We start from the raw sequence: 12975 nt of genomic DNA on the forward strand, positions 1-12975 counted from the left end.
GGCCTCCCTCCCTCTTGCCTGCAGGTCAGCATCACAGTGATTGAGGCTCGGCAGCTGGTGGGCTTGAACATGGACCCCGTGGTGTGCGTGGAGGTGGGCGATGACAAGAAGTACACATCCATGAAGGAATCCACTAACTGTCCCTATTACAATGAGGTCAGTGTCCAGGTGGGGAAAGCCTCCCAAAATGTGGCAGGAAGCTGGGCCTTACCCCGACCCAGACCCAATAGGAGTGGCCCACCCTGTGACAACCCCCAGCACACAGCCGTGCAGGGCCACATCCTCTGAATCCTCAGTCTAGATCCCAGCCTGGCCAGAGGTCACCCTTCGAAAGGAACACTGCCCAGTCACTCCCGTTCAGCTCTCAGTAGTGTCTCCATGAACCTCAGGCTCCCAAAGGCCGGGGCCCAGCTGTTTCCCAGGCCAGGGCCCTGGAGCAGTGCCATCTCATTCCAGCCCCCACCCGTGGTGGCGCTGGCACATTGATGAGCACTTGCCCTGTGCCAGGCACTCTTCTGAATACTTCAGGTGCATCATCCCTTCTGACTCCCACAACAACCATCAGAGGTGGTCACCATCAATCCCATTTTATACCAGGGAACGTGGAGGTTCCTGAAGAAAGACCTCGCCCAGGTGCTAAATGCTGAAGTCAGGTCCTGTGTGCTCGCCCTCTCTGCTAGGCTGCCTTTGTGGGTGCCTGAACCTCTGTGGGGCTCCTTCCAGAGAACTCGACTCTTGGGGTGTGAGAAAAAAAAGCCCAGTAACCACTCCTAGTCTTTGCAGCTTTTTGAGGCAACATTGAGGTCAAAAGACCTCAGAGACCTTCTAGTTCAATCTCCCCAACTTACAGAAGAGGAGACTGAGGCCTCAATATGGGAAGGGCCAAGATCACAAAGTACCGTTGACAGAGAAAGGCTCAGACTGTCAAGCCTCAGCCCAGTGCTCTGTCTGCCACCTTAGATGGCCACCCAGACACATCATCTTGACTTTAGGCTCCAGAGGGGAACCCATCTTAATCAGCTCTGGTGAGGGATGCCCAGGTCCCCCACAGATACCTGAGCACACGTCAGACTGACCCAGAAGCCACTGGCTTGGGGTCCCTGGCCGTCTTTTTCCTGGAGGGGACATCCAGACTGCTTATCCCAGTGACTCCAAGCAATGAGGGTGCCAGGCTGACCCAAGTAAGGCATCTGTATCTTGTGTCTTGGCATCTGTCCTAAGGATTGTCAAAGGTTGAGGGTGCCACCCATAACTAGGGAGAGAGCATCTCTTGGGAAGCTATAGGACTTCCCCCGCACCCCGCAAATGCATCTTCAGTGAAAAAACCTAGGCACACTTCTGCCCTTCATAGGGACCCAGGCCAGAGCTGGGACCTGGCTGAAATCTCCTCTGTGACCACAAATGGCCCCTGTTCTCACAGCTGGTTTCCCACTGGCCCACAGGGCTGGAGCGTCAGTGCTCAGGACATTCCTACTAGCCCCACATGGCAACCTTCCCAGGAGTCAGGAAACTCAGGCTCGACATCTCTGACCTTACAGCAGGACACGTCCCTGACTGGAAAAGCCTCCAGCTTAGATAAGGGTCTACTTTCCCCTAACAGACATGGAGACAGGAGCCCATGGCCTTCCATGGTCATCTGATAGCAGCAAAGCCCCATTTGACTGACTCAAGGGCTCACCTTGCACCAGGCCCACGAACCTCATGTTTCATTCAATTACTTCCTCCTTCCAAGGAAACAGCTGCTCTCCCCACTCTGTGGTTGCCCAGCAAACTCCTGCTCGCCTGCAGGGCCCAGCTCAAATGTCCTTGTCACTGAGCAGCCTTCCCTGCACTCTCTGGGTCAGAGGTCAGTGCACATCTCTCTTCCTGACCCTGGCGTCTCTGAATAGTGGTTGGTCCTTCCTGTCGCTGTCTCCCTGGCAGACTGGAGGCTCCCAGTCTCCCACATCGCTGTGGCCCAGCCCAGAGCATGGCATGTACCTGGAGGGGTTCAGTAAAACTCTGCTGGATGGATGCTCACCCGAAGGAAGAAACAAACATTTGCTGAGCATCTGCTGTGGGCCAGGCCCATGCTTGCCAATTCAGGGGCTGCAGAGCCGACAGTTTCTGCCCTAGAAGGTTATGTCCTGGTTCCAGCCTAGAAACCATTTTCTAAACTCCATATTTATATCCACTAAGACTATTCATTCCAGTCAAAGGAATCTTAAATTTGTTCTTGATCACATTTTTGTTCTTTTTCACAAACCCGAGTAGCTCCGATATATTCAATTTTTATTTCCTCTAAACCAAGGCTTCTCAAACTCAGCACTATAGCTATTTTGGACTGAATAATTTTCAGTGTAGGGGACTGTCACACGCATTGTATGTGGAGCAGCATCGCTGGTTTCTACCCACTGGATGCCAATAGCAATCCTCCATCCAACTGTAGCAACCAAAAATGTTTCCAGACATTGCCTAATGCCCCCCAGAGGTTAATATTCATTCTTGCTGCTCTCTCTGGGGCGCGCTCTCTCAGTCTCCCTCCCTTCCCCCTCCCTCCCTCTCTCTCTCTCTCTCTCTCTCTCTCTCTCTCTCTCTCTCTCTCACACACACACACACACACACACACACATTGAGAACCACCACTCTGTACTATCTTCCCATGACTCTTCCCAGCTCCAAAGCTGGGCTTTCTCTCCCCTTTCTTCTCTTCCTGTGTCACATCCCTATTCACTGACAAATATCCACCCAGGGATTTACTGCTTCTGGCTAATTCTGAGTTAGTGGGAACCTTCCTATGGCCCCAGTCATCACAGTAGAGGGAAGTGAGAATGATCAACATGACTTAGCAGGTTCCTAAGTGATTACAAAAGGGAGTATGCTCAGGAGATACGAGGAATATGACCACAGACAGCTCAAGGAGTGCAAAATTCTAGTTGTAGCTTCACTAGCTCGCTCTCCTGGGGTTAACACATCTCTGAGGCACCTGGCCTGGCCTTGGCCCTCCTGCCTGGCTCCAGACCTGTCTTACGTGAAGGGAGGCTCACAACCATCAGCCTCCCAGAATAATCTGACCAGACCAAGACCCCTTTCCTGTGGCTGCATCTGGTCCCGGCCACTGGCATCTTCCTTCTGTCTAAACCGCCCCTTCCTTTTGCCCTGCATTCTTCTCTTTCTACATCTCAACAAATCTGGCATCACCTCAACCACCCAATATCACCAACTCTGCTTTTTTTCTTTTTTTCTTTTTTTTGGCTCCTCGTTTGTCTATGACGTGTTCTACTCTCACGTGTTCTCTTCTAAGTACAACTGTGGAACACCGCATATGCTCAAGGATGGGAACTAGAAGTTTGTTTATCATCTATCATCTATCTATCTGTCTGTCTGTCTGTCTGTCTATCTATCATCCATCCATCCATCTAGCTCTGCCTTTCTTCAGTCCCGCATACCTCCCAGTGACCACCTCTCTCCTCTCATTCCGTCCGACTCCGTCAGCTGTCCCCACTTCCTCACCTCCCAGTCATGCCTCAGTCTCTACAGACAGTTGTTTCCGCCCCACAGCTTCGCTAAAACTGCCCATCCTTCAATGCACCGAGGGTCTTGCTGTCCCTAAGTACAATGTCCACTGTCGCCCCTCTCCCTTGACTGCCTGGCTCCTTCCACCCCCTTGCTGGCTCCTTCCCTAGGGACCTTTGGGGCCCTCCCCTGCTTTCCCCTTCTCTCTAGCTTCTCCCCTCACTGCCTTTCTCGGCCTCACTCACTCTGCTTACTGCGGAAATGCTCTTCTTCTTGGAGTCCAGCCCTGGACCTGCTTCCCTCCTACATGCTCTTTGGGCATCGCCCTCAGTCCCAAGGCATCAGTTGCCATCTGCGCGTCTGGATCTCTACCTGTCTTTCCAGTGCTTCAGTTCCCCCATGGCCAGCACCACCTGGACATATTACCACCACACGTAGCAGTTGGTGTTTAATGTGCACTGACCACATGCACACCTGGTTGCATGCTTGACAAAGGTCATCTCATTTAGGCTTTACAACCATGCCTCCCAGCTCCCTCCCCCTGGAGCGGTTCAACATGGAGGCCCTGAATCATTCTCCCCACATCAGAGAGGGGTAAACTGCAGCTCAGGAAAGGAAGTGAGCAGTCCAACAGTAAAAACTCAGTCTGTCTGGCTCTAAAGCCAGCACTTTTACTCAGAGTGGTCTGTGTGAAACTCCAGCAGCTGGGAGATTCTCCTCAGACACTTATCCCAAGAACATTTCGTCCTTCTCCCTGCCCACGAGGCCACCAAAGCAGGAGTGCCTCTGCTCAGTGCCCCACACCCTCACTCCTGGTGCCTGCACGCCAAGGCCGGGGAAAGGGGTGAGTATTACAACTAGCAGTGGCAGCTCCCAGCTTGAGAGGACAGTTCATGCCCACAGCGTTTTACGCTTCCAGCGGACTAAGTGCCTCCATGCACCACAGCTCATTAGTTCTAAAGTTCGCCTTATCTTACGTTGTATCATTCCTGAAATTGGGCCACACGTCTAGGCAGCGGAACACTGCAGTTTAATGGCAGTGTCTACATGGCTCATGTAGTCACAGTGTAGCTTACAGTCAGTGGCATCTCAGATTCAGTGGAATATGTCATAGTGTCTCATCAAGCCTCATAACAGGACTCTGAGTTAGGTGTCATTATCCTCATTTTTCAACTCAGAAAGCTGAGGTTCAGAAAATTTGTTGCCCAGGGCCACACAGCCAGAAAGGGGTAAAACCAGAACTAGAACCCCAGTTTCCCAGCTCCCCAGCCCAGGGCCCTTCGAAGCACAGAAAATCAGCATGGACTGTTCCATCGACTGCTCCCATTTCCTTCCCCTTCCCATAGTAGCTGGTACTGGCCCTGCCTAGGGCTTGGGGCCTTGCCCTCCTGTTGAGACCCCACCTCCCACCTGCCCCTGGGGTCAGGGAGGACCAATGGTTGCCACTGCTTGTCATCCAAACCTCCAGGCTCAGGGGAAATGGCCGGGGTGCAGACAGACACTGCGGGGGGGAGGGGCCTGGCCCTGCCCCGGGCCGTTAGCCCCTGCCGACCCCTGACAGCAGGTCTGGGTCCTTCTCCCCTCCAGTACTTTGTCTTCGACTTCCACGTCTCTCCTGATGTCATGTTTGACAAGATCATCAAGATCTCGGTGAGTGGGGAGCAGCCCCCGGCATGCAGGGACATTAGCTCACACTGCACCTTTGTGCAAACTTGAAAAGGGTTCCCCTTCTCCATGGACCAACCAGAAAACGGCAGCCCCGCACCCAGACACATGGGTGGGCAAGGGCACAGGCTGCATGTGAGCCCTTCTCTCCTCTTTAGCCAGGTGCCTCTGTATAGTGTACAACCTTCTTCTCACCCATACCTGGCAGCCAGCAAAATCAGGCCAGGGCAGGAGGGGCCGATGCTGAGCCCCAGCAAGCTGCCCCCCACCCCGCCAAATGCCTTCCCACTTCGCCAAGAAGTTTGGGTCCCCAGAAAGACTAAAGTGGAGCCACCATCAGCTGGCCCCACCCCTGCCCCTGGAAAGCTTCCGCCCTGCCCAGCCTGACTGGGGCTGCTGGTTCTGCCCGGAAGGTGATTCACTCCAAGAACCTGCTACGCAGCGGCACCCTGGTGGGGTCCTTCAAAATGGACGTGGGGACCGTGTACTCCCAGCCTGGTGAGTAGCTGTGCGGCCCGGTCCGCACACGTGCACATGGCTTGAAGAGCGTGGCGCATGCCGTCCTTCCTGCCTTGGCGGTCCCTGGACCCAGCATAGCCGGGACCATGAACTCGTGGGGCCATGAGCATGCACAGCCATCAGGCGTGCAGAGTGATGGGGTGTCAGTCTGTACACAAACACAGTGACTACCGTGCCCAGTCTGCCGACTTCACAGGAACCCTGTGGGATTGGTGGCGTCACCCCTTTGACAGTCTGGAGTTCAGAGAAATACCAGGGCATCCCCAGTCACCTAGTCATTGAGGTGAAATCAGGCTATGTGACTCCAGAGCCCCCACAAAGCCCCCTGTCCTCAATGCCAAATGCAGTGTGGCAGCTTCTGAGGGACACTGGGCTCTAAAAACACTTTCACTGACCGTCCATCAAGGGACCCAGACCATCTGAGAATAGCCACATGGCGCTACAGCTGACTAGCAGCTCTGTGGGTACCTGTGGGCCAACACTGCATGGGGTCGGTGAGAGAACTCCCAGGGGTGACCTGGAGGGCTTGTGACAACTGACCACCTGGCCAACTCAGAAACCGCTAGCATACAACCTGGCATTGAGCCCCACCCCATGTCCCTGAAGTGAACCTGCCACTCAGGTACAATAATGACCCCATGAAGCCCTTTGATAGTGACAATACAATGTCACTCAGACTGTCACATTTGACCTTCACAGTATAATGAGGTAGGCATTGGCACTCCTTCCCATTTTACAGACAAGACAAACGAGGCCAAGAGAAGTTAAGTTAAGCTTGGAGGTTAAATAACTCGGTGATTTCTCATGGTTCAACCAAATAGAACTCAGACCAGGGAATCTGAGTCCAAAACTCAACATTAAAATCACAAAAAATCATAGGACACTTGAGCTGCAAGAGAACTTAAAAACATCTAGTCTGATCTCTCTGTGATGATGAAGAAACAGGCCCAGGGTGATGAAGGGACTTTCCCAGAGTCTGGGATACCAGCTGGGTCTCCCGCTGCCAGGCCAGGGCCTTCCTACTGCCCCACACATGTTGTGGCCCTCGAGAGAGAGGCCTTCGTGACCATCAGCGCTACAGGGAGTGGGGAGAAGGGTCAGCCTACCACTCTGGGGCTTCCCAGGAAGCACACACAGCTGCGGGCTGTTGCTTGGAAGGACACTGGCGTCCCCGAGGAGGATCTCCATGCAGGGCCTGAGCAGAGCCCCCTACACCGTCAGCAGGAGGCGGGAGAGACAGTGCGGAGCCTGCTGTGGACCTCTGGGCTCCAGGGCGATGGAGTCCTGGCGAGGGAGCCGCCACTGCTCAGAGAGCACCTACAGAGTGCCAGGCCCTGGGCTAAGCACCCTGTCTCAGCAGGTCGAACCCTCACAACCCCACAAAAGCGTCATTGTTCCCATTTCACAATAAGGAAACTGAGGCTCAGCGAGCTTGCATAGCTGGTCCAGGGCCACACTGTGAGTCAGTGGCAGAAATACGATATGAACCCAGGTCTGTGTGGGCCCAAAGCCCAGACTCTTTACTGGGGTAACCCACCCCAAGATTAGCTGCTCTGGCAGAATCTGTCCCTGAGCCTGGTACCTTTCATGAGAGCCTGAAGTCACATGGGTGGGTGGATGCGTGGCTGGGTGGTTGGATGAACGGATAGAGGGGTAGGTGAACAGACGTGTGCATTGGGGAAATTTAGCAAGGAAAGAGAATAAGAGTCAGGAGGGACATGAAAATTGCCCTCAGATTTAAAGGCTCTTTGAAGAGGAAATGGATTTAGTCTTTCCGTCTGTGAAAGGCAGACCTGTGAACATGGGTGAAGTTCCTGCAGCTGGGGCACCGATGAGCTCCAGTTTGGCCTAAACTTTTTGATGAGTCCCCGGTTCCTGATCCAGCCAGGGCATTGTTGGGAGCATGCTGCCGGGGACATTGGACTCCTGGGTGCTGCTGGGAGCCTTGGCTGATGTCAACATCTCATGGAGCTGGAAGGGATTCCGGGGAGACCACAGTCTGTCCTCACCCTGGCAGGACCACACCATCAGAGGCAACAGCAGGAAACTGTTTGCTCATTGCTACTATCTGCTGGAGACGAGGAGGGGTCAGACAAGGCTCCACTCATCCTACCGTAGATGCTAGCAACCTCCCCCGCCCTACCGGCCTTCCTGGGCAGGAGGCGGAGGCAGACCCGAGGCAGGGAAATGACGTTTCAGGCTGGTAAGTGTATAGCTCAGGGGTTCATGGTGTCCTGCAGCTCTGGCCCTTTGACAGTGACAGTACCACATCAGTGGGATCTAACAGCCTTAGGACTGGAATGGCCTCAGAGGTTATCAGTCCAGTGTTCACCCAGCGTAGGGTCCTTCACAAAGTATCCCTAATTGGTCACTCAGCTCTGCTTAGACCTCCCAGAAACGGGCACTATCTCCTATTTTCGAAATCTCCATTTGTTTACATCACATCAAACTCTGTCGCCCTGTGACCTTCACCCATGTTCACAGGTCTGCCTTTCGCAGACGGAAAGACTAAATCCATTTCCTCTGCAAAGAGCCTTTAAATTTGAGGGCAATTTTCATGTCCCTCCTGACTCTTATTCTCTTTCCTTGCTAAATTTCCCCAATGCACACGTCTGTTCACCTACCCCTCTATCCGTTCATCCAACCACCCAGCCACGAATCCACCCACCCATCCATATATTAATCCATCCACTGTCTATTCATCCATCCATCCTTTCGTCTACCTTTCCACCAGCTAGACAGCCCATCCTCTATGCATAGATGCATCCTCTGTGCATCTCCCCATCCAGCCATCTAGCTCAGTATCCATCCCACAAACATCTGCTCTGGAAAGACCTCGAAGCTTTGGGGCTGCCCAGGACATGGCCCCCTCCTCCTGAGATGTGCCGGTTCAGCTGACGGCCTCCAGCAACTTTTCGCCACCCAGTTCCTGCCCTCTCACCATCCTGGTCTCTCTCTTTAGACTCTACTATGGCATTATCTCTCCTGTGACACGGTTGGGCTGGCCTAATCCCAGACAGGCTGATTTCTGTGCACATGGAGCCCACTGGGGACAGAGCCTTGTTGGGGACAGGTCTGAGCTATGGTAAATGGTGTAGGTGAGGGAGGAGAGTAGGGACGTTCTGAGTCCCTGGAGGTGTAAGTGCCCAAACAAAACCAGAAGAAGAACATGTGTCCTTCATGCATCAAAGCCAAGGCTTCCCTCTGCTTGCAAACAGCTTTGAAGTAAACCCGAAGGGCAGGCCCTTCCTAGAGCGGCCTCCTCCCTGGACATTTGCCCTTTCCTCCACACTGTCCGAGGTCCTGAGAATACTGGGGTGACACTACCAATCTCTGTCTATAGGAGGCTTTCAGGCTGAAATTGGAGACAGACAATAAGTAGATGATCACAGTGACAGGGAGATAGAAGGTGTGCCTGTGGAACACCAAGAACACCCAAGGAGCCAGGATCGGCAATTCTGAGGAAGTCAGGGAAGGCTGCATGGAAGAGGAAACACTTGAGCAAAAGAAGTACAAGTTGACCAGAGAGGAGGAGGGTGGGGGCAGAGGAAGATCAGGGATGAGGGCATTCCAAGCTCAGAGACCAGCAGCCACAAAGGTATGGAATAGAGATGTGAATGGTTCAAAGAGGGGGAAGCAGGTTTGCCTGGCAGGAGCACAGAGGCCGGGTAGAATGAGCAGCGTGAGCTGGGAGATTTGTATCAGGAGGCCCCACGGGCAGTGCTATAGTCTGTGGTCTTTATCCCAAGCACTGGGGAGCCCAGATAGGCTTGAACGGGAGTGTGAGAGTCAGGGAGCCTCTCGGAAGGCTCTTCTGGCAGCCGTGTGCAGGTGAGTGCAGGGGTCAGGCAGAGAAACCAACTAGGAGGCGCCTCACTTTGAAGTCACACCACACATCTGGATGTACGGCCTTGCCCCAGCTGTCCCCGCCCAGGGACCTCTGTCCCTCTGGCCCAGACACAGGCAGAGCTGTGGCCCCTAGGTCCAGGATGGCTCATGGCCTGAGCTCTAGGGGCCAAGAAGGCTTTCAGCTCTGCAGCTCCTCGGCCCGCCCCGAGGGCAGAGTGCCATCTGGAGTGGGGGCGGCAGGTGCAGTCCCTGATCCTCGCCACCACAGAGCACCAGTTTCACCACAAGTGGGCCATCCTGTCTGACCCCGATGACATCTCCGCGGGGCTGAAGGGCTACGTGAAGTGCGATGTTGCCGTGGTAGGCAAGGGGGACAACATCAAGACACCCCACAAGGCCAACGAGACAGATGAGGATGACATTGAAGGGTGAGGTCCCGATCTCCCTAACCCCTCTTGACCCGACCCAACCCTTCCTTCCCCCTAAAGGGAGCCCCTGGGTCAACTTGGCCCAGAGATGGTACCTTCCATCTCCCTTAGCCTTGTTCTCACCCACCCCTAGACAGCCCAGGTCTTTCTAGAAAGACCAAGGCTGGCCTCAGTGTCCACCAGCTGTCCTCCTCCCAGGAGAGAAAGGACTGAGGCAGAGCGGGGTTCATGGAGATTGTCTTAGGCCCCAGAAGCATGTAGATGCTAAGGCAGGAGTTGGGGTGCCGGGACCTGGTGCCCTAGCTGTATGTGCCAGCAGGAACTTGCTGCTTCCCGAGGGGGTGCCCCCTGAACGCCAGTGGGCTCGGTTCTACGTGAAAATCTACCGAGCAGAGGGGCTGCCCCGGATGAACACAAGTCTCATGGCCAACGTGAAGAAGGCTTTCATCGGGGAGAACAGGGACCTGGTCGACCCCTACGTGCAAGTCTTCTTTGCTGGCCAGAAGGTACTGGGGTACAGGGAGCAGAGGCTGGGGCTTGGGTGACAGGCACCAGATGAGCGTAGGGGCCTGGAAGCAGACATGAGGCAAAATCAGAAGCCAGGAGACTGGCCTGTGATCACCTTGGTGCATTGGTAAAGGGAGGAGAGTGAGCGATGAGGGAGCTCTGGCTGAGAGGGGCCGAGAGTGAGGCCAGGCTGGGCATCATCTCAGCGTGGACAGGCCTTGGGATGTCCTCCCTGACTCTGGGTCCTAGAGACCAAGAGCTGAGAGGGGACCACCAAATGGGAGGAGAGTCTGAGAGGCTCGGGTAGGAAAGAGTGGAGGAGATACACACATACACACAAACCGCACATTTGTACACACATGCACACACACCACACACACATACACACATGAATCAACACATACACACATGTGCACACATACACAAAGCACACATACATACCCATGCACACAGCACACACATACGCACATGAATCGACACATACACACATATTCACACATACACAAAGCACACATACATACCCATGCACACAGCACACACATACACACATGAATCAACACATATACACATACTCACACATACACAAAGCACACATACATACACACACACGCACACCACACACACATACACCTGAGTAAACGCACACATGCTCGCACATGTGCACATACACAAACCCTGCCATTCACTTTCTCCCGCCAGGGCAAGACTTCAGTGCAGAAAAGCAGCTACGAGCCGCTCTGGAATGAGCAGGTCGTCTTTACTGACCTGTTCCCGCCACTCTGCAAGCGCATGAAGGTGCAAATCCGGGACTCGGACAAAGTCAACGATGTGGCCATCGGCACCCACTTCATTGACCTGCGCAAGATTTCCAATGACGGAGACAAAGGTCAGCAGTAGGAGACTGGGGTGGGGGGCCTGAAAAGGAAGTGTAAATGAGACCCACCCTTCACACCACCTCCGCCATCCCTCAGCTCGGCTGAAAGGCACTGGGCACAGTGAGGGCTTTGTCAGCAGCTTCCGCCTCAAGGGAAGGAGGGAAAGTCATGACTCAGGTCTGCACAGAACTGACTGCGCCTGCCCGAGCCAGGCTGCCTAGACTTGAACCCCAGCTCTGACAATTGGTACCTGTGTGACCTTTGTACATGTCTTTTCATCTGTAAAATGAAAATAGTAATTCCATATGTGTGCATACATGCGTATTATACACATGCGTATACTGCTGCCGTAGTACCTAGCCACAGACTCGTTATGGTGACAGAGCCCTTCCAGGACCCCAGCACGATGCTGGGTACCAGGGATCGAGGACAAGAGAAGAATCTGTTCCTGTCCTCATGGCACTCGCTGGGGATTAGGAGATGGATGTGCTACCAAATGCTCAAAACCTAAGGCAAAAGGCCACGTATTGTATGATTCCATTTATATAAAATGTCCAGAATAGGTCAATCCATAGAGACAGAAAGTAGATTAGTGGTTGCCAGGAAGTCGGGGAGGGGGGATTGGGACTAACTGCTAATAGGTACCGTTTTTTTTTTAGGGGGATGGAAGTGTTCTGGAATTAGGTGGTGGTTGTACAACATAATGAATATACTAAAAACCGCTGAAATGCATACTTTAATATGGTGAATTTCATGTTACATGAAGTGTATCTTCATTTTTAAAATGCTATAAGATTTTTTTAACTAGGCAGAATAAAAAACAAACAAACAAAAAACATAGTCAGAATTAGATCTGTGCTACACGTGAGACACGACAAATCCCAATGATGGGAGAAGTTAGCTGGGACCGGGAACTGGGGAGGCTCCGTGGAGGAAGCGTGTTGAACAGGAAGGACAGTTGGAGAAGAGGGAAGGGGCCTGCACAGATGGCAGAGGGCTGGGAAGCCACGCTGCGGGGTAGGAGGAGCTGGCATCTGTCTTTCAAAGAGATCGCAGGCAGCCCCTGCTCCAGTACCAGGAGGCAGGGAGCATGGCCCAAGAAAGGGCCCCACACCTGCCACGCGCAGCGGACATGAGCTCTCCCTGCAACCTCTTGTGAGCCACATGCTGCCCCACAGGCCTTCTCTTGCCTCAGACATTTCACCAAGGAAGGCATGGAGTCCTCAGCTCAGCAACCAGGAAGTGCAGGCTGGGAGCCCCACAAAGGGGTCCCTCTACCCCTCATAGGCCCTGGGGTGTGACACAGGCCTCTCCTCTTCCTCCCCGGCCCTCAGGCTTCCTGCCCACTCTGGGCCCAGCCTGGGTGAACATGTACGGCTCCACACGCAACTACACCCTACTGGACGAGCACCAGGACCTGAACGAGGGCCTGGGTGAGGGCGTGTCCTTCCGCGCCCGCCTCATGCTGGGCCTGGCTGTAGAGATCCTGGACACCTCCAACCCTGAGCTCACCAGCTCCACGGAAGTGCAGGTGGAGCAGGCCACACCTGTCTCAGAGGTGAGGCCCCAGGGGGTCGCTGTCCTCCAGGGCCCTCAGCTCAGCCCTCTCCCCGCCATGGCAGCCGGGGCCTGGGCTC

At 54.1% G+C, this 12975-nt stretch overlaps 1 protein-coding gene across 4 annotated transcripts in view; it reads left to right on the top strand.

Moving 5' to 3' along the window:
* The window catches only part of OTOF (otoferlin), a 93248-nt gene that overhangs the window by 60366 nt on the left and 19907 nt on the right, over positions 1–12975 (top strand). For all 4 annotated transcript variants that reach the window (XM_011356521.1, XM_011356520.1, XM_011356522.1 and 1 more), the window contains 7 exons: positions 25–156; positions 5083–5145; positions 5574–5658; positions 9797–9956; positions 10276–10462; positions 11163–11349; positions 12673–12896. In XM_011356521.1, coding sequence (XP_011354823.1) covers positions 25–156; positions 5083–5145; positions 5574–5658; positions 9797–9956; positions 10276–10462; positions 11163–11349; positions 12673–12896 — 1038 coding nt within the window. The remainder of the gene's footprint in view (positions 1–24; positions 157–5082; positions 5146–5573; positions 5659–9796; positions 9957–10275; positions 10463–11162; positions 11350–12672; positions 12897–12975) is intronic.

Source organism: Pteropus vampyrus, unplaced genomic scaffold (genome assembly GCF_000151845.1).
Source record: "Pteropus vampyrus isolate Shadow unplaced genomic scaffold, Pvam_2.0 Scaffold28, whole genome shotgun sequence".
NCBI lineage: Eukaryota > Metazoa > Chordata > Mammalia > Chiroptera > Pteropodidae > Pteropus > Pteropus vampyrus.